Here is a 26,502-nt window from a genome sequence, read left to right as displayed (position 1 = left end):
ATGTAGTCATTTAAACCACAATCTTTTCCTAAACGTAACCATTGTTTGTCATCTGAAGTTAACCGTTTTTCTTTCCCTAGACCTGACCAAACTGTGACCGTTCACAAAGAAATTGTTATAGACTTTGCTTTGGGATTGTTTTTTGTGTTGCCAGCACAATTTTTTGTGCCCATCACCATGTGGTAGTGTGTGGATAAGAAGTTATGCCTATTTTATGTATTTCCCTACGACTGTGTTGGGATATCACTGCCCCCCTACTACAAACCTCTGTCTGTGGCCCCACTTAGAGGAAGACACTATGCCTGATCACTAATCAATGACAGGGAAATGGAGGGAATTAGCCCAAATTAGGAAGACGAGAGAACAGACTACCTCCTGTTCAGGGGTCAATATGCCACTGTCTGATGCCTGATCCCTGTTAAGACAAATGGTGAACTAGTGCACATTTACACACAGTGTGTGCATGTATGTGTATGCACACTCAGAATCTTTGAAGTGTATTTTGTGCTGATCCGTGGGTTTCTAGCTGCGCCTGTCCTTTTACCCGTAGACACTCGGGCAGAAAAGACCGGGGTGCAGCATGGCCTGGTTTCCCCTGGGAGATTCAAGTATAAGGGGTAGTGGAACATGTGCAAACCCAGGCAAACAAAGAGCTGGAACCTCCACTGTTTTGCCTTCATCCCCTGTTGAAATTAGCCCTTACATAAGCACAAAAGCTTATGTGGTACACTGCTCTTCTGTGCAGCAGGCATCGTCCTATTACCCCACTGCACTGCCCCGGGGAAGGGCACAGTCATCAACTCAGCTCAATCACATGCACACCTGCAACAACTAATTTTAAGACAAAGAGCCCAGCACTCTACTTAATACACTGACTGGTTAACATTTGGCTGCCAACAGAATCAGAGTTATTGATGGGGTATTGAATGTGGTTCAAAGGGAAGAGGATAAAGAAAGGGCTGGAAAACTTTGTATCATTCCCCATTCCCTTTACTGTGTCTGTGGTTGTTTGATGCTGGATCAAACTCTTTGATTGTTGCATGGTTCCCAGGGCCTCTGTGATGTGAATGTGTGTGTGGCCTACAGCATCTTATCTCCATAGTTAAGACCTGGTCACAGACACACAGAGTACTCTGACTCGGGGACCATTATCTTAGCTGCCAGACTCCCAGAGCTTACCCACTGCAAGCCCTAATAAAAAGGAGTGGGCCAAGGTTTTCAGCCACAGGGGGATTAGCATTTGACACGAGTCTGGACCCCGGCATTCATATTCACATCACATGTACACTTCTACAACAGTGGACTCAACAGTTTTACTTGTTTGCACCCCACTGAAAGCCAGATATATAATTTGGATGTGTAGCTCAGATGTAAGCTGACTGTATGCCTCCATTCAGTGTTCACCCATGGGTCCAATTACCCACAAGCCCTTGCAAAAAGGGTAGAGAGAGCAGATGGCTGCATTTTGATTGGCTTGAAATGGTGATTAAAGGGTCCAATATATGCTTTTTTTTACATGCTTCGAACCCAAGTCGGGCTTTGCAAACTATTAGTTGGAGTCATTCATTCATTTTCCACTGCTTGTCAAGGTCTGGGTAGTTGTAGCAGCAGGCCTGGGGAAATCCCACAGATGTCATTCTCCCTAGCAATACTGATTTTGGTGCCTGATTTTGACATTAGTTATCAGTCATAGCCTTCTTCAATAAAAGTTTGTCACATTTAAGAAAAGTGCTTTAATTTACATTAACCCTTTTTACACAGAGATCCCGCAATAGGGCCGCAACAAAGACCCTTTATTACACTGGCTTTGCTGTCTTATACAGAACCAAATAAGGCAGGCATAATGCTGCCTCATTGTGTGATTTTAAAGGGCATGCCAGTGTTACAGAGGCAAAAATAAGCAGGTGTGACGTTAAACACAACATATAACATGCACGTTAGGGGGCACTTGCTAAAGAATAACAATGGAATGACATGGCAATAACAGTCATTTACCATCCCTGTTTCATAGCAGTTGATCTCGACCCTTGCTTGGACAGTAAGAAGTTCCCAAATCTCATTGTTTTCCCAATTTGCAGACTTTTTCAGTTGCTCTTTGTCTCAGAGTCAGCTGGTAACTGCTGCCAGCTGCTTTTTAAATCTCCCAATCCCGTCCTGCTGGCTGCTTCTTTTATACAAATGTTGATTCAGTACTATTACTGTCTCCACTGACGGCTTAAAGGCGAGACAACTCTGACCCCCATTCCTCAGTTGTATCTTTTATACAAGAAGGTGAGGCAGAATGATGGCGTGACATCCCAGTCTTGAACACGCATGTAAGGGGGCTAATGTCTCATTTTCAGTGGGATTGTGGCTATATAAAGTTCGTCAATGGGGACCTACAGCTTTCCTTAAGCTTAGCCTTTGAAGACAGCTAATAAGACACACAAGATGGTGCTTAGAAGTCAGTGATTACATTAGTAAAACTGCTCAAGTACTTGAGTAAATTAACTTCTCAAAAGAAGATGTTTTGAGCAGCAGCGCTCGGTAATGCCTGCAGATCATTGGACTTTCACAATCCCAGTGTTTTTTATTTTAAAATTGTAGTACATATCTTCAGAGTTTTGTTTACAAATATATATTTATGTTGCTTCTATAAGTCATTTTTGGTCACTGGAAAAAGGTTGGCAACAAACATTTTTTGACATAGTTTTCATTGAAAAAATTAACACTGCACATGAGCCTCATCCTGTGGCTCTTCTGCAGTATCTTGAGGCCTAATCTGCTACTTTTCGTTGTGCTTATTAATTTAACCCATAGTTTTTCCCTATTTTCCACATAGTGTACCTGCTGGCTAATATGTTACTGGATTTTTTTTAAAATGTCGAACCGAAACAATGCTGTCTGTATGATGTGCTCTATAAATAATTGCATCTCTTCTTTCTCCTCCAGGATCCCGTCTGCGCCAGGAGGACTCCCCACCCCGGATTGTGGAGCACCCCTCTGACCTGATTGTCTCCAAAGGGGAGCCTGCCACTCTCAACTGTAAAGCAGAGGGGCGGCCAGTCCCGACAGTGGAGTGGTACAAGGATGGAGAGCGGGTGGAAACGGACAAAGATGACCCACGTTCTCATCGCATGCTGCTGCCCAGTGGCTCGCTTTTCTTCCTTCGCATCGTTCATGGACGACGGAGCAAACCGGACGAGGGAGCCTACGTCTGCGTGGCCCGGAACTACCTGGGAGAAGCTGTCAGCCGCAATGCATCTTTGGAAGTAGCATGTGAGTCAGGACTCTGTCTCCTCTTTCTTTTTTAATTTCTCCTCTTTGCTGCATTGATGCAATTTTTCATTTAATTTAATTCACTCATTGGCTAGATGAAGAAAAGTCTTGATTTTGCTGCTTGGAGATAATGGAAAGACTGGATTTACAGTGAGCACAAGATAATTGAGAAACCGTATTTGAACATTTCCTGTCAGGGTTGTCCAATTTTTTGTTTCATTTATGCATAATGGAAAATTACATTGTCTTTACTGTAGGCAATAACAGTAAACAAATCAGCATTTTATTTGAGGTAACTGAAATTATGCTATTTTAAGAGTTCGCCTCATCTTGCTTTTTGGTGTTCTGTATTTGCAAACACTGTGTAATTTCCTGTAGGTCTCAAAGGTACAGTTAAGCACAGTTGCAGCTTCACTATGAGTGACATTGTTTAGTGGATTAATTGACTTGTACAGAATGAGTTTTTAATGGAGCACTTGAGATGAATTTGATATATTTTTACCTCAGAGAAGGTATATTGATGTTGTTGGCAGACCTTTGAGTTGGACATAAAGCATTTGATGGTATGGTAGATATGGGTCTTTCACAGGTGAGTGGGGGTAGAACGACGGACACAGATCAAAGTCCTGAAGGACATTTGACACAGGCTGCCTGGACTGTGTTGGTGAACACTGACAGGCAGAACCTGAGCTGTGGATTAAGTTACCTTTGAAGATGAGCCTCCCCCCCAGCAGACTAAGGCTGGGATTCCCGTGGAGTGGCTCCCAGGCACCTCAATTGCCCATAAGGTGGAGCAGAAAGTCTCTGTGTCCTTATGTTGTTTTAACTGCTGGGTCCTGTGTTTCATGAGAAATAATCCCACTATAGTATGTGTTTTGGGATGCTTGACTTGATTTGCGTGATTTGGCGTGGAGAGGAGACCTTAAGATCTCATATCATGATAGGCGATGTGAACCCTTGGCATTGCAGAGTCACAATTAGATTCAAATGCTATGCTGTCATTGTCCATAGTCAACACAAAACAAGCAAACCTGTAAATGTTCGACAATGTTTTGATCAGAAACTTTCCTTGTTATAAAAAAGACCTGTTGGGTGATTACAGTGATCAGTGGTTGTGGTCATTGGTTTGTGATCTTTGGGAAATGGACTTTGTGTGTTTGAGAGGAGGGGGTTGTTCTCCGCCTCTGATCCAGTCCCCTGCTTTCCCGAGGGCCTCTCAGCTGCCCTCAGGTGCTAACTATGTGACAGCAGCTTGATCTATCGATTGCTGTAAGAGGGCTCTCCCAGTCTAAATGAAAATTCATGAAAAATTGATGAAGTCTTTAGATTATTTTATTTTTCCCCTCTCATACTGTTTCTTAGCCTTTATTTTCGGTACTCTCTCTGTCACTCCCTCTCTCGTGTAATACAGGTTGAGCAGCAGAGGGTGTTGAATGGAGGCATTGCCTGCTTGAATGGCTTTAAGGTGAGGGGTGAGGGGTCGGGAGGCTAGGAGACGAGGGGATAAGGAAGAGTTACTAAGGTGAAGAAATAAAGGCACACGTATGATTGGTATTATCAGCTATATTGGGTTTGAGAGCGAGGTTCAGGGCAAAGCCTGAGGCTACCTTCTGAGTAAACAAGGATACAGAACAGAACAGTGCCATTTTGAAAAAATAAAAATAAATAAAAAACACTCTCACCCCCCACACTTATTAGGCAAACGCTTTCATTCTGGCTCTCAGCATCAGGCAGCATATTCATACACTCAAATACCTTACCGGAAAGATTTTAAATTAATTAAACTGACTCCCAATCTAAATTTAATTTTTCATCAAAGTGGCATTTGATCATCCAATTCCATTTCCAGATAAACCGATATCGGCTCCACACCACCTCACACAATTTTGCTTTTGTTGACCTGACCTGACCCGACCTGAGACACACACAGTTTGAGAATGACACCAGTGTTGGCCTGACATTGATGGAGTGTGGCTGTAAGAAATGGATGTGCTGGTGGGTCAAGTGCAGTTCAACTAAGTTCTGTGCAACTTGATTCTGATGTGACAGTGAATTATGTTTTATTAAAGTAGAACACTGCTAATGTGAATTATTCGATTATGAACAGATCAGAGCCCTCAGAGGCACTTTAGAGTAAATTGAGGAGATGAAGAGAAAGAAAGGAGATTGAAATATGCAGGTAGGGTATTATATTAAGGCATTAATGACTTGTTGCAACTTTAATGACGAGTCATTTAAGGGATATTGAGTAGAAATGTCCCGAAGCTGATATGCAGGATTGGTGTCTGAACCAATCAAGTGTCTGGCCTACAACAGACAGAATCAGCACAGCTCCATTGTTGTCTTGCTCTCTCTCCCTCCATCTCTGTTATACATAGAGTAGTTAGTCTGTCTTTTAAAGGAGCAGTGTGTATGATTTAGAGGGATTTAGTGGCATCTAGTGGTGAGGATTGGAGATTGCAACCAGCTGAAACTTTTCCCAGTTAGAATTTGTATGTTCATTGTTTGGGGGGGTTTTACTGGAGACCTTTTTCTCTCTGAAACAAACAGACCAAGGGATTAAAACCAGTAAAAGCACTGAAAAAAGTGGTCTCATGATACAAAGCAGTGTTTCTCATTCACTGTTTGGCAGGTCTTTCCCAGCAACTGCCAGTGTGTGCTCACCTTTTTTGTCTGATAACTTAAGATCCAGATGTTCAGGAGGTTTTGACCACAAGCTGAATGATACATTCTGGCCTACTAGAGAAACAAGGTCTGCGCAACATGGCAGGTTCTATAAACTACAAGCCACTACATATATTAATATAAACAGCTGGTTCGAAGGTAACAAAAATGCCATGATTCTTATTTTCAGGTGACTTTACAGCAAAGGAAATATATTAAATATTTTATGTTCAATTTATGCCCCTAAATCCTGCACCTTGTTCCTTTAAATGTAGTCAACAGACCAGATTATCATGATTCACTTCTTTGTATAATATATAACTAGTAATTATTCACTGACAGTAACAATAAGGCCATTATCAGTTCTATTTTCCTCAGTGACATAAAGATATGACCATCTGCAGCATATTTTCTTTGTGTATTTTTATTTCCTCAAGAAATAAAGAGGAGAAGGCCATTTTGTGTAGCGCTCCATGCCCTGGGCTTTCTCTGCTTTCTCTTTTAGCCAGGTCTTCAGGGGTGCTTGGCGAGCAGAGGGGGGTGGGGGTGCTAAATCCCAGAGCAATGGCTTACTGAGGTGATTAGCTTTATCAGGTCCTGACATCCGTCTAGTGATTGTAAAGCCACAGCTAATCGCACAAGAAAAAGCAGCATTTAAATCTATATCCATGTTGAACTGGGTTTGTGTGTATGATATGTCTTGCCACCCCCCCCATCTTCCACCTCCCCTCTCTCCCTCCCTCGTATTGAACACACCTTTGCCCCCCTTCCGTTCACGAGTGGTTGAGCAGGACCCCGGTGAGATAATTTAATTGCAGCTCTGAAACAGATTGAACTCAGTGTCCGCTGAGCAAAGCGGCACTGCTGCATGCTGGACATCAAGCTGGGCAGCACTCACCACTCTCTGTCTTAGAGGAGGAAAGGTGGAGTGGAGAGGAAGAGGGGGAAGAGGCCTCTGAGAGGTGCCTCTGCATTATTAATGTGGGCCAGATTGGGGGGACTTGTGCCGTTACTGGGCTTAGTCTTTCAGACATGTCTCCTGTAAGTGTTAGATGTTGAACACACGTTGTTCACAAATGGGTGGACGAGAGAATGAACTGCTTTATGTTAGCTAAGTCCATGGTGCGTGTGCAGAGTGTGAGGATAATGCCTGGACATCACTTTGCTGCATTTGGGGAGATATTTCATTTTAGCTGTTGTTCACTGTCCTGTACTTCAGAAGATAGGAAGTTGTAAATGTTTTTGCCTGGAGGGTGTCAGAGCAGTCTGCTTTGTAATCTCATTCTACCTTCCGTGCTCTCCAAAACTGACTGCAGGCCAGCTCCTCTGGATGGATATGCTGCATATACGAGGGTTTGTGCCCCGATTTCTCTTTTCAGAATAAACTAGGTCAATGAGCAGGTTCATAAATCATTGTGAAGCCTGTGTCAGAAATGCTAGCTGCAGCCACCACTGCTGAATAAATTGCTAGCACTGCAGATATCTGTGTATATGTAAGTGTGACAAGGCACACCTGGGGCGATAGGATCCCGAGGAAAATGTTAATTAGCCCCATCTTTGCAGGTGGATGAGTAGCACGAGTGCAAAGTGCTCCAAATACAAGTTTGTGGGGTGAACGGTTGCACTTTAAATTGAGTGTTGAATGTGACTCTGGCCCTCTGATGTGTATGTGGTCATGCATGCATTAAATGTATGTAATTGTCTTGGGAGAGAGGCATTGCAAAGAAGCCAACACACAGAATCTTGAGGTGTGTATCTGTATCCTTTGCCGCATCGCTCAGTTTGTAACCTTTAAAAATGCAAATGACACAGAAATGAAACAGATGTCTTGGGTTGGTTCTAAATGCCGCTTGGAATGGGATTGGATGACTTTTAAAAAGGTCCTTTGATATCATCTAATGTACCACTTCTGCAATTAAGTGAATCGTTAGGTAGCATTTGGTGCTCGTACAACAAGGTAATTAGCAGGAAAATAGAGTTGGGAGAGGTGTGAGTGGTGAAGAGAGGAGGAGGGTACCAAGCTGTTCCTGTTGTGTCCAGCATGAGGGGAAGCTAATAAAGGGACAGGCCAGGAGGAGCAGGCCAGGTGGGGAGTCAGGCTGAGCCGCGCTGCCGAGCCTTTCACAAGCTCATCTGGACTCATTATTCCATTTCAGAAATGAGAAAATGGAATGACAGGCGCACACAAACAACAGACATTCGCACACTCTCACACAAACGTGTACACAAACACCTGCCCTCACGTTTGTACAAACCTCAGTAGGCCCCAGTAGGTTTAATCTGCGCTGAAGTCCTTGAGAAATAATGAAGGGTAATGAAGGAAGCAGCAACAATGCAACCATTACAGCACATTAATGATGCATGCCACAGTTAGGAAATATAACACAGACTCGAAAACTGAGCACAGCCTAATTTGTATTTAAATATGTTTTGCTCTCGCAGTACATCTCAATGTGTCTGCTTGTTAGGGTGGTGGGATGTGTGGAACACAGAGTTAAGGATCAGTCTAATACAATTATTATGCCCGATTTTCCTGCACCTTTGCATGTCTGTTTTGGCTCACTTTACAGAGATGAGGGGTTACTGGGTACTTAAAGGAACAGTGTGTAAGATTTTGGAAGATTTAGTGGCATCTAGTGGTGAGAAATGCAGATTGCAACCAGCTGAAACTTCTCCTGATTAAAGTTCCCTCACTGTTCATTGTTCAGGAGGTTTGCACCAGGTGCCGAATTATCCGCAGAGGTAGGACTATTGATATTTCTTGCTGAACGTGGTCAAGTTTATTTCTGAAAGAAAGCAAAAGCAAAAGTATGGATGCAGAAAAGGTGAGAATGTGGCCCTGCGATAAGAGAAATGGCGAGAGCAGGGGAAGAGTGTGTGAAATATCTTCCCCTGATAAACTGTGAGAGAGGAGAAATCCCTGATTAAATGTGTCAGCTCAGTGTCTGTGCAGCTGGAGTTTGCTGACCTCTGTAAAAAAGGTGTTGTTATCTATTGGGATTTACTCACCCAATGTCCACACACAAGCATGTGCGCTCGTGCGCGCGCACACACACACACACACACACACACACACACACACACACACAGTTCCCACCAGCTATAGACAGCCGCGTGCAGATTTCTCTCTCATTTATAAGCCACAGATGGCCACAGTAAATGAGGAGTTCCCACCACAATACAACTCCTGAGCAGTGCATAGAAAGAGACTGGCCTGCAGAAATGGAGCAGATATTTGGAAAACTCTCACAGGGAGATAAATCATAGGAATACACTGCAGTCACCACTAGCACTCTGACCTTTCACTGCTACACACACAAACTAGCACATTCACACACACACACACACACACACACACACAAGTCCTGAGACTGCACTTTTGCTATCCTCAGCGGGCCATGTGTCCCAGCTCTGACCTCCCCAACTCCACCAAGGGAAATAGCTTGTCTGTGTTACCTCCTTACCTTCAGAGGAAACAAGTGAAGTTCTGGAGATGGGACACATAGCACAACTAGACTGAGGCACTGTGTGGCTGAATGATGACAGCAATAATGGAGTAGTGCATCAAGAGCTGGGGACAGAGATGAAAAGAGTGGTGAGAAGGTGGCAAAGAGACGGAGCGCCACTAACAAGATCCAAGTTTAGGATGACCTTTGACCATCTGTCTAAGCCCCCTTTATCGGGGCCTTTCTCTCCCCTTTTCCTCACTCTCCACCTCTCCACTTCGACCATTGTGCCACCTTCAAGTGTATAAACTGGATTAAACAAGTGTGTGGCGCTCCGTCATGGATGCCACGGCCCTGTCAGGAGAGGAGTGAGCTGTCAAGCAGAGAATGCTGAGCCAGCCGCTTCTCACGCCCATTAGTGCCCGGCAAGATGAAGCACCCGTCGCACCAGGTTTTGTTGTGTTTCCTTTATAAACCCTACTCTCACTCCTTCACACTCTCCTTCTTTCTCTCTTTATAGTGACACTGTTATTGATGGCCTCTCCACTCTGACAATGCAGGCCTATTGCTTTGTCTCTCCTGCCTGCGTTTTACCTCCTCTCACCCCGTTCTCCTTGCCCCCTCCACCCCCTCATGTCTCATCACCCGTGCTTTACACCGTGGGCACTCGCTCAGCGGTCACTGAAAAATAAATCTTTGCATTAACATCGAGTCCCTAAATTGTACCAGCTTGGCAGCATTGTTGGAGCAAGTGAGCACCTTCAGACAAGCACGTTCTATAAAATAACCTTACCCTGCCTTGCCACTTCTTTTATTCTCATCAGACAGTTTTGGAAGTAGACTGAGCTGTAAATTATTGAAATGTGTCTGCAGGCTGATTATTGATCAGCTTTAAAACACAGACAGGGTGAGAGGCTCCTGCTTTCATGGGTGGATTGCACTTTGATTTCTGTTTTGATATTGACTTGTGGTTGTAATTTATTCAAGCCCTGTGCCGCTTTCACTTTTTCTGTGAGCATATTTATTTTCATGATCATCAAATTATCCTCCAGAAAATACCATACTTTATCAGTCTATTAATCCGTTCTTTAGCCTAGGTGTAGATAACCTAACGTGGGGTTCCCAACTGTATATCTATTTTAAATTGCTTCACAGGTTTGCTGTTTACCAGCATTTAGATGACTATGTCTGATACCTCTCTATTTGCTGACAAGTGGGCGAAGGGACAAGTGAGTGATAATAATATTAATCGAAAATGTGACCCTGAGTAAAATCCCTGTAGACTCTGCGTTCGGAGGGTGGCTTGCCATTGAGTCCAGCCGGGATTGGATCCTCTGACCCCTGGAGAACCCTTTGCCCTCTCCTATCCACCCCAGATCTCTGTCAAACCATAATTCCTTAACCTAGCGCTCTCCTTCGATGAATGTGTCCCTGTAGTGACTGACCTCCCCCACCCACCTCCCTCTCCGTCTCTCTCTCAGACCCTGTGAGACTGCCAGAGATGGTAATCCATCATATGGAGCTGGGGAGGAGGTGACAGGGTGGAGGGCTGAAGTTCAGGCGCTAGCTGATACGGGTTTGAATCAAATGTCGCTGGAATTGATTCACCCTCCGGTGTGTGTGGAATTCTGTGTTATTTCTGCACTGATGTTCCTGCTTCAAATGCCCATTATTTCCTTGGTTACTTTCAAACACACCCTTAAACACACATTCATTCACACGCATACATGCCTTTGCGCAACAGTGTGGGGTGCACAATACTGCCGGGGATTGATCTTGTGGAAGGGTCAGGACTCAACCAGACCCATGATTCAGCCTGTTTATTTTAGCTTACGACTGTCACGCTGCACTCTGGCACTCTGATGGATATGTCTTGTTCGAAGCGCTTGTGCACATTTACACACAAGTACACACTTAACACAAGAGCACAGGCGCACACCAGAAACGCTTAAGGTAAATGGCTTTTGTGGCTGTTTTTTCTAGTTGTGCAAACATTAAGGACAGTTCCTCCCTAAAGTAGCCCTTTGGGAACATAGGAGACACGGCATTTCAGCTTCATTAGATTCTCAAGTGAACTGTGTGGATCGAGAGGAAGTAGGAAACTAGGAGAAAGAAGGAGGGGGTACATGGGAAACCTTGGCCTTAGGAAGTTGAGATTTTAAAGTGTACAACTTTGCCAATTTTGCGGTTTTGAGAGAAAAAACACCAGGACCTCCCTTCTCACAACCAGACTTGGTTAGTGCTGATTTAATGATTTTTAAAATTTTTTCTGGCGTCCCTTAAACTGTTACCAGGTTTCGCTTGGCCCTGGGCCACGGCAGAGTTATGGTGGGTCTGGATGTGTTATGACTTGGTGATCTCTCGATGGCGTAGACAGATATTGTGTTTGGCTTGGATTACATTTGCTGTAAGGGACACCTATCAGCCACCAGAGCCCTCAACAGCTGCAGTCCAGAGTTGAAACCTGATCGTCCAATCTCTGCTGTCTCCCTCTCTCTCCGTCTCCCTCTCCCTCTCTCTGTCACTCTTTCCTCTTTCCCCCTTTCCACTCCCTCCCTCTCTCATTTCCTTTCCTGCTGTTTGAAAGTGATACTCAAAGCATTTTGATCACTTTCAAAAGTGAAGGGAGACAAGATCAAGTGTTTAAGAGTGGGGTTTCTGAGACAGCTGTGGTTCCATTCTGTTTTACAGCCTGACCTTTACATGACTGCGCCGCTGCATCCATTGGGCATATCAGCAGAGGAAGTTGGGTGGCTGCTGTGTCTAGTTGAAGGTGACCTTGTGTGTTGCAGAGTTAATGGCTTCCCATTTCGATGTGGAGTGTTTCCTAACTGCTGCCTCTGCCTGTTTGACTGCTCCAGGATCTGTCCTAAGCTTGGCTGGGGTGAGGGAGGGGACACGAAGGTTTAATGTTGTTCGTTCAGCAGCCACCAGTTCACTACAGGAGCGGACGAGAAATAAGCATCAACAATTATCAGCTTCAGGACCAGCAAAGACATTTCATAGACGGAAGCTGGCTACCTCAGTTATGTGTGAAGTAGGGTGACCAGGTGCAGTGAGATGACATCACATGGTGAATGAGACTGGGAGCTGTGGTATGTGTGGCCACCTGCTTCTGCAGCTGGGAGGATGATTAGCTGCTAGCCAGGCTGATTATTAACCAGCCAGACACACATCCAGCCAAACGGACAGACAGACACACAGACCGGGAAACTGACAGACATTGCACATTGCCAGATATGAGCCTGCACATTGGTTGGCACAGTAGAGACCAGACAGACTTGCCCAGACCACTTAAGCACTAGCATGGCCAAAGGCCAACTGAATAGAAATCAGAACACCCCATTCAAATGCTAAGCAGAATGTTATCTCAGTGCCTCTTGCTGCTGGCCATCATGCTCTACACTGTCCAGGGCAAAGCTATTAACGAACATGCAGGTGCCTCCCATGTTTGCCTGTGTTTCATTGTGTGTGTGTGTGTGTGTGTGTGTGTGTGTGTGTGTGTGTGTGTTTAGATAGGTGTATGGGCAGTTCTCTGTATATTTCTCTTTGCTTGCCATACATTTCATAAAGGATAGTATTTGGGAAAATATTGTTTGAGTAAAATTCTAAATAATCTATGTTATTGTTAGTGTATTTCCCATGATTACTGTTGATAATGATGCCATATACAATTGCACACACCACCCAGTGACACAGAAAGGATATGATGGCAGTGAATCATCTTAAGCGTGGCTATAATTGCAGAGATTTGTCTTGGATCCACCGAGATCTTCTTATTCCACAGGAAATGAAATCTAACGACACTGAGCGATCACCAAGGGGTGTGTGGCTAACTGATGAGTGCGCTCATTTGACTCCTCCGATCTTTAAAAGCCATTAACGCTCTCCTGTTTCATGCCCAAATTAGGCCTCCACACACAAAGGCACACAGGCACAGCAGCACATAGATGTTTGGAACTGGTACACAACAAGGGCTTTGCAGAGGCACATATGCACATCTACACACTGTGCCCACACACATACACACGCTCTGTAACAGACTCCAAACTCCCTCTTTGTCGTCCAACTTGCACAGTGAACATTTGCCCATTTGAAGCCTAAATGGCACAGTAAGGGAAAAATGAACCCCCAGACACCGCGTTGTAATGGAGCTGAAAAGAACAGCTTAATTGGCCAACATAAGCCATGCCCAGGCATTAACTGTGAAATTTACATGTTAGCTTTTTTTCCCCGTCTTTTTTTAAAGGTCCCCGCGGTGTTCATGTGGAACAGACACATGAATTACAACTCTGACACTTCATGAATATCGATTTGGCTGCTGTTGCTGTGCAGGAGGTTCTGGAAAATAATATTATTCAAAACATGTTGAGTGGGATACATCTGCAATTAGTCGGTTGTTGGTTTATGCAACTAATATGTTATTAGTTTAATTGCGTGTTTTTGGTAATTCACTTATCCTCTCTCTCACACAACACTGTTCTTTGAAAAAACACCCCAAACATTAAAAATGAACTATAATTTAGAAATATTGCAGACACGTTTTTAATTGTTTTTATGATCCCTGGATGACTAATCTTATTTAAAGTGTTAAATTTGAGAATATGGTAAATTCTCCTCTTATCAGATCTCAGACTTCAAGCAGAAGGTGCTTGTCCACTTGATTTAGCTCCATTCACGGCAGTGCAGGGGGTTGATAGTCCAGTCATACCTCTGGGTCCAGATAGGCTGACCTTTGGCCAGCTCTGAATGTGACCCCTGACTGACCATCGATTGACCATCATCTGACCCCATGGCTTGGAAACGGAGCTGCACACAGGTCCATTTGGCAGTCTGGAGAGCATCTCTAGTATACACTGCTAATACAGTTACCCTAGTGTTATTGGGAGATGTATGAAAGGAGAAATAGCCCGGGAAGGCAGGGTTATTCCTGTGTCAGAGGAAGAAAAGCACAGATAATTCAATTACAGGCTAAGGGATATGAGCGTCTGTCAGCTTATTCATTCTTATAGTACTCAAGTTCTTGTTGTTACTGCAGTAACCTCAAAACTACATTGCTGCCGGATTTCACTCATTACCCGCTCTATGACAAATTGGTATTCTGACATCTATGAACCTTTACCCTCCTTTATTTACCATGCATTTTATCATGTTACACTACAAAAGGCCTTTTCTGCTTTGTAAGACATTTTGTGAAACTAAACCTTGCACAATCCCTCTACATTTGCTGAGTGCTAGACCAGATTCTGTTATCTCTCCTCAGCATCTTGCCACTCTTAAACCCCTGTCCCTCCTCCGTTTCTCCCTCATCCCCTAAATTGCTGTTCTCTAACTGGCTGTAGATGATAACAATTTCAGCTGAGCAGCCAAAACATCCATCCCCATCCCCCTTCTCGCTATGAAAAATCAAATAGCAACGTAGTGAGTGACTGCTAATAAAATTAGCAGAATTTCTCATAAACCTTAATAAGAAACTTGACACGATAAATGATGCAGATGAGGGCAGGAGACGGCTGTGTGACTGGGAATTAAAAAAAGAAGGGCGGGGGGGTGTATCATTCATCTCGAAATCACTCAACGGTGCCAACTGGGGTGTTGATTGTCATAAATATTCTTGGACCTTAAATTTTCACCCACACGGCCCACCCCCAACTCACTCCGCGAGAGCATCTCACCTCTTCTGACTACATCCATGTGCCAGCATCACCACCCTCAGTCCTCTCTCTCTGTCTGTGTCTTTTCTCACATGCAGCAGGGGGATGGTTGGCCCAAGAACGTGGCATCATTAACTTTCCTGAGTGGCAGACGTTAGACGTGTGGAGGGCTGTCCTGTCCCACCCCCTGCTGGGTGGCCCTCAACCCCCATCACTCCTTCCTGTCATCCTCCATCTCAGCGTCTCTTGCTTCTTCTCCCCCAAACAGCCATCCACAGATTTCTTACACTTGATGCTCAGTCAAGGGTGAATGAGGGGACGCATTAAGGATACATTTCAGTGTCAAGGGTGTGCCACATGATTGTTGACTTGACGCTCATGTGCACAATAATGGTTATTTCTTGTATATTCATGTATGGTGATGCTTGTGGGGGTTTGTCCACATTTATATAACTGTCTCAGTGTTGTGACTCTGGCTGCACTACCACACAGTGTCAGGAGTTTTTGTTGTTACCACCAATGTGGCACGTGCTGCTGAGCTCCTTGTGGTGCGACGCCCTGTCTCATTAATCACAAGCCCTGTGCTGGAGCCCTGACAACCCACAACCTGGTGGCCCACCACCTCCCCTCATGTATACTGGGAAGGCTCTGCACCATTATCTGTTCGCAGGAAGAAGGCAACGCAGCAATGACAGCTGCCAGTGGTCATTTGAACCAACCCCCCCTCTCTTCCAATTGAAACTCCTCACTTCACATATCCCCCATCAAGCTTTTTGGCTTCATCCCGTCTCGGGTTCACAAGTTTTGAACCACTGTGGCAAAGGTCAGTGGATTTGCCAGGTCGTCACGGCAACTCTCGACAACATCAGATGTCAAGAGAGTTGGCCGGCCATGACGAAGGCAGGCAGAGCGCTCTGCTTGGCCGGCCACTTCCTTCTGGAAAGCAGAGGAAGCAGGACAGAAGGGGAGAGACTTGCTTTTTGTTAAGCATACTCTCTCCCTCCTCCTTGGCTTCAGTCTGTGTCTGAAGAGATAAGTGTTGTGTTGGGGGGTATTTAGGCGTTCATGGGGGGAGTGTTAAGGGCTTGTTGGGGTCCAAGTCAGGCTTGTACAGTGGGGTGCTTGGGCTCAGAGCGATGCCGTGGTCTAGTTGTGTCATGAGCATGTAGCTGAGCTGTCACTTGTCTCTAATTGGCTTAGATCAGCCCACGAGAGGCTCAAAGCTCACTGACCCACCCTCTCTCTCTTCCTCTGTCTCTCTCTCTCCACCCGTCTCTCATTAGCTTCTTTTTCTCTGCCAAGCTAAGACAATAGTCTCCACATGGCCCTTTCCCTTGGACTGTTTGATCCAAAATCTTTCTCTCATTCCAGCAGGCCTGTCACTTTCTCTGCCTGCATGTGTGTCCTGTTATGGGGCTAAATCCTTGCTAAAAGCAGGTTACTGGAGTGATGAGAAAGGATGCAGAGGGCAGCTTGAGCTAATCCTGATTGGAGACCTGATTGATCTGGGCCCCGGGGTCGTCACAGGGTCAATACGTGGACTGATGATAACATGGGTCATCTTAAGGGAATAAACCTATCGCTGCACTTTCACATGCCATTACGCCTCGTATCAGTCCAAACAAACATTCACATCGGTCTCCTCCACTATTACAGTTAAAGACATCCTAGCACCTCATTCACCAACAGTCAGCCATTCTGAATCCTGCCAGAGTGGGTGTTCCTTCTTGGGTAGTCCAGGATTTACGATGTGCTACAAGGGTTCAGGGAATGACCCTCCAGTGTGCATCCCTGATGATGTTCTAATTGGATGGGGTGACCTTTCTTCACTGTAATTTTGAAGCGTACGTGGTCCTTGGAGGTGGGAACAGATTAAAAAGCAGCAGGGGTGGGCTGATTGATGTGTGCTGTGGTTGGTGTGGTTGTGGATGGACAGTGACAGGTAGGGGGACAGTAACATATGAGTCCACAGCTGTTGAAGGGGAATGGATGTACAGACTGATACATGGGTGGTGGCCACAGCCAGGCCTGACTGATTGCTACCTTCTGGCACATCAGCCTTGTAATGGCTGCAGAGACTATGCCTGCTATGATTGAGTGGTGGAGGTGGGTGATTGTTTGGTTTCTGTTTCCATCAAGGGTGTGCCATGTCATATAATTCATGATAATACCAGTATATTATTTAATGTGATAAAAGAAAATTGTTACATCATGATATTGCTACGTACATGTTCTATCATGCATTTACACCATGACTTTGTACAGCAGCAAAAAAGAACAGTAAATTGAAAGCAGTGTTGCTGCTGGTGCCGCAGTGATGAAGAACTTCATTCCCAAAAAGGGGCAACCTCTTGTTTCTGTGGTTTAAAACAATAACCATAAGTAGACAAAACTCAGATGAGCTACAACTGAAGCCACACATGGTATCAGCTGATAGTTAAATTGTTTATGAGACATGAGAGGTGCTTTAGGATCCGTTTGATCTGAACTCTGTGATTGATTGAATTGCATTCTTGCTTTTTTGACGAGAAGTAGGGCTGCACAATTAATCGAAATATTATCGGAATTGCAATGTGGCCAAGTGCAATAGCTGCGAGCTTTTGATGAAGTAAAATTTGTCACAACTTACCATTATAAATGAAACATTGTGGTGCTACAGAGACGCCATGGCCTAAAAATCATGCTCCAGATGTAAGGTAACATCTTTGTTTTGTTCAGACCCCAGCAAAAAAATCACATCACCATTACTCTTTTTGTTTTTTCAGTGAAAATGAAATGCAAAACCTAATTTTCTGGCTAAATCACGACTTTTTAAAGTAGAAGTAAATGAGACAGAGAGCCACAATCAGGTGGACATATGCGGAGAAAAAAATCACCACACAGATCTATGATGTAAAATCCATTCATATTCATATATATTTCATCATTGCTTATGCAAAGCGTTATCAACATTAATACCCTGCAATATCATACTAATATTATGGATATAAATGCACTGTGAATATAAATATTTGTGTTATAAATACCGGCTGTGGGTGCTCCTGCAATCTACTGTATGTTTATCCCTGATTGTGGCTGTTATTTTGCTTTGCATTCATGTATAGCACTGCCACTGTGCTCACAAAGCTCCCGGCGTATATTTATTTATTTGTGTCAATATGAAATTTGCTTTGCTTTCCTTTGTGGCCTGAACGAGTCGAAGTGTGGTGAATGGGCTTGTTTTGGTGCATTGACTGGTGGATCCTATTTTGACGGCGTATGAAGCTGGAACTAATTCCTGCATATTTATTCGGCTTGGTCTAAGCAAGCTAAGCACTAACCCCACTTAATATTCCAGGGCATGCTAACAGGAACAGCCTATTGGTGATAGCACAGCAGCCTCACACAGCCTTTAGAAGATTGTGAGTGGAAAAATTTGGGAGCATCAGAATGTCAAAATAATTTATTCCCTTGCAAATGGGCATGGATGCAAGCGTCAATTAAAGGTGCGAGGATTTGCTTTTCCAGCTGTCTTTTGTTATTTTATGTCATTTAGTGCGGAGCTAATGTCTGAAAGCCGTGCTAAAATGCTGACAGGAAAAAAATCCACATAATAACAGATGCTGCCACAATATTGTCGTGGCTGGATTCATCAGCTTGTGTTCGTTATTGTCAAAACTTTGCCTGCAGAATTTAGTTTTACAGCTCAATACAGGCACACTGTAAATTAGTTGCTACTGTGTTTGAGTGTGTCAGCGTATGTACAGTCTGTGTGCTACAGTATGTACCTCCTGCATGATGGATCTTTCCTCTGCTCTGGCCAGGTTGACTCTATAAACACAGGTCTCATGTAAATCTCATTGACATAGTCAACCACACACCTAACCTCAGTTAAAACCCTTAATCTATATTCTAAAGGGTAAAAAGATAAAAGCGTGTGAGGAGGAGAGAGCCTCATCCCTCTCCCCCAGTCATCTCTACCAGGCTTGAGGCGCTTTTGTTGTGGACTGCATCTGAAAAGATCAGCTTTAACAACCTAAGCAAATATCCATGAAAAGGCTTGTGAAGGGAGGGCCTTGAACCTTCTGTAGAACAGGTGTGTTTTATAGCACTGCGTTTCTCCTTTGGTCTTTAATGCTCCACGGTTCTACATTGTGTGCGTGCGTGTGTGTATTTCTTGGTGGCTGAAGCTCTACTGTAGCGGTGAGCCAGTCCCAGCAGGAGGGCCACAGTCAACCCCGTGCCATGTGAGAGCTGCAGGGAGCGGGCTAACGAGGTGTCCAGGCAGCTGACGGCTTTGTCCTGCCGCCTGTGAGTGGCGATAGCACAAAGAGTGTCCTGCAGAGAGTCCTGTCTGTTCTTTGTGTCTGCCTTTCTCCTCTGCCCAGCACTTTGGGCTACAAAAGGAAGCCGTGCGAGAAAGCATTGTGGCATCAGGTGGACGAGGCGCTGTGCCTGTCCCCCATTTCCCTCCTCCCCATCCGTCTCCTCTCTAGAACACAAAAAAAGCATATATGTCTCAGGCAGTTGGCAGGCTCCTTTGCTGTTGTCACTGGAGCCTTGGCAAATAACTATCATTTTATTATATTCCCCATCTTCTTCCCTTGTCTCATCTTGCCTTTCTTTCCTCTCCTTTTCTGTCACATTATTCTGAAGTGAGTGATGATCCAGAGGGCAGTCAGCCCTCTGTCATGTGTTTGCTGCTTGTATTTGCTCAGTCTCCCATCTTCCTCTCTTTGCTTTCCTCTCTAATTTATGAACTGCTACACTTGAGTGGGCATAGCGCCTATTAAAACCGGCACAGCGCCTGTGTTTGTCCTGGCCTTTCCTGCTCCACAGGAAGCTCATCTAGAGCCCCTACTAGTTAATGCCACTGCAGGGGGCGAGCAAGAAACATGGACACCTCTGTGGATCCTCTGCTCACTGGAGGGAGAGGTTTGACGCTTCTTTTAAAAGGCCAAAGTCATTTGTCTTTGTTGTTTTCTGTCTCCCAGGGATTGTTTGGAGAGATAAAGAGTGAAAGGGAGTAAGAGCGAGCAAGAAAACACGCCTTTCTCTCAGGAATCTCTTTGTAGATGGTGTGAATGTTTCTCATCTCAGCTGTTGTATCGAAAGCTGCATTTTTGCTCTGTTGTTCTACGCTGAGAGGCCTCTGATGAGCTTCTCTATCTGTATGTGTTTTCTCTTCATTTGATTTGTCTTAAACAACAGCTGTGCATTGTTTTAACCTCACGGTAAATACAAAATCTGAACAACTTCAGCACTGATGCATGTAATACTTTAAAACTGCTCACCTTTGTGTGTTCTTAAGTGCAGTACATCAAACTTTGCCTGTAAATCCACCGATATTTAGTCAGTTAGACAGCAGGTCTGAATATTGCTCTTAAGATTTATGGTACCTCAGAAAAAAAAGACTCTGAGCTTTGATCCTTCAACCTGTGTTACAGTCTTTTCCGATGGCCGGACCAGCTTTGATTGCTCTAGTGACTCAGCATTGTGAGCTGAATATCCATATGGAAGCCAGGCATGCTTCAGTCATGTAGAAGCAGGCACCAGTTCTAACAAAGGATCCACGCTGTAGGCATCAAACAGCGTATTCACATTCACGGTACAGCATCACTGCAATGTTTTATATATGTGAATACCACTTGCTGGGCTCAACCACAGTGTTTCCATATTGTTATAGTAATCGGATTTAAAACAGAGGAACACAGGGGCAGACAACCAAGAGAGAACCACAAGAATCAGAGAAAGGTTAGGATGGAATCCCAAAGGACTACAAATCCCTTCTCTGAAATCTCATTGTCTGGAAACCATGAAACCAGATTCCTGTAACAAGTCTCTGATCAGTGGAGCCTCGGCCCAAAGGACTCAATTAGACCAGAACGGCCCTTTCTGACCAGGCCTTTATTTTGCCTCCTTCCTTCTCCCAGCATGTTGCTACCACTGCAGTGGAGCTGTCTAATGCCCCAGACTGGGAGCCCAGCCATACAGCACTCTGAGCAATCACATCACTCAGCCTTTGCCCCTGTTATTACACACCAACAGCATAAATCCGCACCAGGATGTGTGTATGCATGTGTGCGTTGCTTCCCAGTAAACCTGTGGCAGCTCCCCGTGACTTAGTGTTTTAATTGGTGGCACGGGTACAGTAAACATATATTTAAAACACTGGCAGAAAATAGCAGTTACTGAAACATCCCTGCAGTCGGAGGCAGTAATCCAGAATTTAATTTCAGTCATTTTGCCCTCCTTCACTTATGATTAGCGAGAATTATGATAATTTCTTGATTATGGTTTGGCCCCAGCCTGTGAGCCTGAGGACACTCCTTGCCTGAGTTTGACAGAAGATGGCAATGGGGAGCATGAGCAACCCACTGAATCTGCAGTGTCAAACATTTCCTGAGATGCCATCAGCACAAGCTGTACTTTGTGGGAGTGTTTGTCTTCAACCATACAGTTGCGGTAGCACATGATGGCAATGTGGCAGGTACAGAAATATTTAACTCCTCATCTGCAGTTCAACGTCAGACTTGTGTCAGTCACCTGTCTACCGAGAGTGAGGTGAAGGGGCTGGATGTAAAATGAGAAGCGGGACCAAGAAACTAAGATTGGGCTGGTGTAAAGACTTTCAAACTAGTTTGATATTAAGCCAAACATCGGACCGGTCCGATATACCAAATTTTACCACTAGATCTAGTGCTTGACTCAGCAGCTGCTACTGAGTGGAACATAATGACGCTGTGTCCTAACAGCAAACAAGTGTCACGTCATATTGTGTAACACTTGAGCTCTCTTAAATATGCACTTCTGTTACATCATGTAAATAAACCACATAAATGTCAGCCATGTGCTTGAGATCAGGCTGGAGACGTAACCACTTAAAAGACAGTTGAGTACTTGCTATCTTCATACATTCACACTTTTTAAACAAAAAACATGTTTCTATATTGTGACACTTCCATGAAATACAATAAAGGCAACAGCAAATAGTATAACATTAGCGTGTTATTAGTAATGGTCATTGACCTTACAAGAAATGTTCAGCTCCCTGGTGGTCTTCATCTAGCCAGCTGCCACCTTATTTTTTTCTGTAGTGAAATTAGGAGGTATCGTGTAGATAACGCTTCATTCTGTTCTATTGCTGCACTTTCAAAGTAAGCGACAACAATACAGAGAAACAGGGTGTCCAACAAAAGTTGAGCTCAAAATGGCGCACCTGGTCGCTTACAGTTATTGCAGTTTTGTCACCCTTAAATCCAAAATGATGCCACATTGGTGCAGTTTTAGTTTTCTTGAGAGGCTAACTCTGCCACGTCTCATGTTGTCACCCCAAAAAACACATGATCTTTTTAGTAAACAAACGAAACATGCACCGCTCGTCCCCCCTTTCACCTCTACTAAAATTATATTGTGTTAATCACATTATCGTATTGCTTATTATTAATGCAATAGAAGTGACACTGTCAGCACAGGTTGTTGATGTAGGCTACTTTTTAATTTGTCAGAAAGGATCAAATGCTGGTTTGGTCGGTTTATATAAAATTAAACCAGTTTAAGCTTTTACACCAGACAGCACCAACAAAGCCAGAAATTAGCGATATTAGGGGTGCATGCATTAATATGTGTATGATGATTTGAAAGAGGAAAAAGCATCAGCAGTCAGGTCAGCAGTCTACGTATCTTGGCTTCCATTGTCTGAAAACCCAATACCACAGCACCAATTCACATTCAATCAGCAATTCAATCAGTGATTCAGATTATACAAGCTGGATCAGCCACATTGCTTTCTTCACACGAAAGTCAATTAGAGCTCCATTTAAAAAGCAAAATTAGTCGCTATAGATTTAATAAGTGACCCGGGCCGTGGTGGACTGGGCAGAGCCAGGGAGACAGCGGTTGGAGGTCCGTGGGGAAATGAGTACCTCGTCACTAAAGCCCACTGGTAATGACTTCTGTTTAGTCTTGAGAATGTCTACTAATTAGTTAATCAAAGACAATGGCCCACTACATACACCTCCCACCTTAGCAGCTTCTGTCTGCTTCATTGAACAACAGCTTTAGAGTGTAAAGCCTCGAAATCCCCTTTCACTCTCATCACTGGCGGACACACCTGGTTGGGTTTGGTGTATGCCTGCAGCAAGATGTACAACACATTAATTTGCTGAATTAATGTTAATGGATGCACGGACAAAAAAATATGCAATGATCTGTGTTATAAAACATGTAAAAGGATAATGAAATATTATATAAGTAATGCACTTCATCCCACGTGAGGTGTCCATACTGGTCAGAAGGTCGATTTAAAGACCCTCTGGACTGGACAGGCTGGAAAAACAGAGCATTGACAAAGTGTCTCAGCACCCCTTGGAGCTGCCATCATTGGGTGAGTAATACTCTGTTTTCTCCATAATCAATTAGTAAGCCTTCATTAGTTGGGCCATTCATTATGTTGGCGTGTCAGGGACGGGACATGGTGCAGTGGTCGCCTCTGGGATGGGCACGTCAGTGGGTGCTGATACATGACGAGGCTCTCACAATCACTCTTGCATCTAAAGAGGACACAGCCATTACTCTGTTGCACAGCCAAGCAAGCATTACTCTGCGTGGCCAAATCCACATTACTTTGTTGTTACACAGCCAGCCAAGTAAGCATTATTCATTTTAGTTGCACAGCTAAGTAAATATTATTTACTGCTCTTACACAACTAAACATTCATTACACTATATTGTTAAAACCATTTGAGCTCATTTATTTTTCAGCTAGAGGAGCAGTTTCTTCTCCACATAGTTGTTTATTTTAAGTTTAACGCCCACAGTACTTATTTGGGGATTCTTAAGATTAGATCGAGTGAGCAGCCTTGCTGTTGGCTTTTAACTTCAACTACATAGTAAGACATCCTAAACACACCCCAATTACTCTGGTTTCTCACAGCCCTTGTGCATATTACAGTAGCTTGTGAGCTGCACCAGGAATCATTAATGTAAAACAGATGTTAGACGCATTCCCCGGTGCACCAGCTCTCATCGCTGGAGTCTGTACCACTGCAGCATCAACTGCTCTGCTTGTTTGGATGCATATTTAATAGAAACAGAATTGATTCCACCATATATATATATATATGTGTGTGCATGTGTGTGTTTGTGTGTCAGTGTGTCAGCATTTGTGTGTGGGCAGTGTTAAAGATCCCCACAGCACAGTGTGAGCCCTCTCTGTGTGTGTAATGGCCTGTGCTACAGAATTATGATGAGGGTCAGGCAGAGATTAAAAGAGTAAGATATTGAATGGCCCTATGATGGATGGGAGCTGTTTGGGGATCAATTAAACAATAAGAAATTAATTCTGCCAGTGACATGCTCATTAGGGACTTGTGGAAAGGAAGGCGAGAGGGAGAAAGAAATGTGTCACTGCGATAATTTATTTTGTCCTTGTAATTTTTTTTATTTCTTTGTATTGTGTCTTTCTATTTCAAATTTCTAGACTTTTGGAGAATATAGATGTCATCCATTAGCAGTGGCACTCATTTTAGCCTCATATAAAACATTTATTATGTAGCTGCACTGAACTTGATGATATATATTCTCACAATAGGTCACTAAGTGTTGGACAAATTGTATACTGTTTGCATACTGCCACTCTCCAGATCTTCCCGTTATGTTTACAATCTTGCTGACCTTGTTTAAAGGCCACAGCTAAGAGCTTAATTCCCTCTCCCACTGAAAAGAAGCTGTTATCAACCTTGGACTCTACAGTACAGTCGCGTCTTTGTGTTGCCCACTGCAGCTAGATTTGGCTGAGCAGGAAAACAGAGGAAAGTCAACTAATTACGGGAGCAGCTCGTATCAAAGGGCCGCTGAGCGCTGCAGATACGGGAGCCAACAGATGTGAGTAACAGCTGCCATGTTGAGTGTCAACCTTCTCGGTGCTGTCAGTCTCCATTTGCCCTGTGCACGAGTAAATAATGTGTTGTCTTAATTCATTTGCCTCCGCTTGCAACAGCCGGTGCGTAATGGATTCTAATATTAAACATGATCCCGTTCCAGTGTGCAATTAGTGTGCAGCTCCACCTATTAACACTTACATATTAATGACGTCTCCCAGAGTTTGCTGAATGGTGTTTTTGGGCCCAGTCGTTGTACGAGTGGGGCACACCAATTGGCAGGCGCCAGCAGTTGGGGACCCATCAGTCTGCCTGCCAATGGAGGCACTATGGAACTTCTGTGGTACTGTGGGGGAGCCAAAACAGCAGCCCCTCCTCCCCTTCCATGGGGAAGGCTATCCTGATGCGCTGGCTCAGGGGGTGAGCACACAGACGGGCAGGCGGGGCTAGTTGCCAAGTTGGGCCAGGCCCACTCAGCACGCGGTCTGTCTGTGTGTGCAAATGTCTGCTTGGGGGGGTTCGATGTGGATGGACTGCTAAGTGGAAGTTGAGAGGATGGTGTAGGGGTGTGACTGCTAAGTGAGAGTGGTCGGGGGGATGCTCTGTACAGATGGGGGGATGGAACGTTTGCTTGCTGAGCAGATGTTTTCGGGGTGTATGTTTGTCTTGGGGGTGTGGCATGGTCAGTGAAGGGCAGTCAGGGGACTATAAAGAGGACATTTGTTGTTGAGGCTGCTGCTCTTCTGAGGTTACTCATCCTAAAATGTTAAAGGTGAGGGTGGAGACTTGACATCAGGGAGTGAGCTCTACCCTCTGATGTTCAGACTCTTACAGCAAACTCTTCCCTTTGTTACAAATACTCCTGTCTTTTCTCTAATGTGGCAACTTGCACGTGTGCCTCCTTTATGCAGTTTTAGGATTATGGTAACATGGCTGATGGGTCAATAGGCTGCTTATATTTTGTTCCTACTTCTCCCTGGTAGTAAGAGGCATTGATTAGGCGTATGCATAGCGCTCCTCTCATCCTTAGCCTTTCCGTCTGTCTGCTGCAGTGTGCTGTTCTCTGGTGCGCAGCAAAAACAGATTGGAGTTTTTATTAAGGCAGAAAAACTGTCAGATTCTTGACAGCTTATGATCTGGACATATGCTCTGATACAGTGGAGACAAACACACCAAGACCAAGTCTAGAAAATCTCTCCCTCTCATCTCTATCACTTCTTTTCCATCATCCCGGCACTATTTTTCTGTCTACATTCATACTTCACCTGCAGTTGAGAGGAAGTGCTCTGGTGCTTGCTTGGAGCTGTTTTTCATATTTGGTGGAGCTTTTTTATAATTGGTAGATAGAGATGGGTCTTTGAGTATGGATCATGGCTCTGTAATGACTCTCTCTGTGTGTATGGGTGTGAGTGCAGGGTGTAGACCAGCGCTGAATGGGAATGAGATGAATGCTGGGTGGAAATGAATTTCTAAAGGCCATGGTGCTTCATCACAGGCCCAGCAATGCCCGTCCCACTCCTGCCTGAATAACACCAGAATTATCACTCAGAGGGAGGAGAGAGCGATGAATACCTCCAGCTACTACACCCTGGGGACTCTGGTACCCCCCGCCCCTCCCTG

At 44.4% G+C, this 26,502-nt stretch overlaps 1 protein-coding gene across 9 annotated transcripts in view; it reads left to right on the top strand.

The window, feature by feature from the left end:
• robo2 (roundabout, axon guidance receptor, homolog 2 (Drosophila)) overlaps positions 1-26,502 on the top strand; it is a 364,614-nt gene that overhangs the window by 195,222 nt on the left and 142,890 nt on the right. For all 9 annotated transcript variants that reach the window (XM_049575692.1, XM_049575687.1, XM_049575690.1 and 6 more), the window contains one exon: positions 2,932-3,258. In XM_049575692.1, coding sequence (XP_049431649.1) covers positions 2,932-3,258 — 327 coding nt within the window. The remainder of the gene's footprint in view (positions 1-2,931; positions 3,259-26,502) is intronic.

The sequence above is a fragment of the Epinephelus fuscoguttatus genome, linkage group LG5 (genome assembly GCF_011397635.1).
Source record: "Epinephelus fuscoguttatus linkage group LG5, E.fuscoguttatus.final_Chr_v1".
Taxonomy (NCBI): Eukaryota; Metazoa; Chordata; class Actinopteri; order Perciformes; family Serranidae; genus Epinephelus; species Epinephelus fuscoguttatus.
The sequence above is the reverse complement of the archived record's forward strand: the minus strand, read 5'-3'. Positions and strand labels throughout refer to the sequence as shown.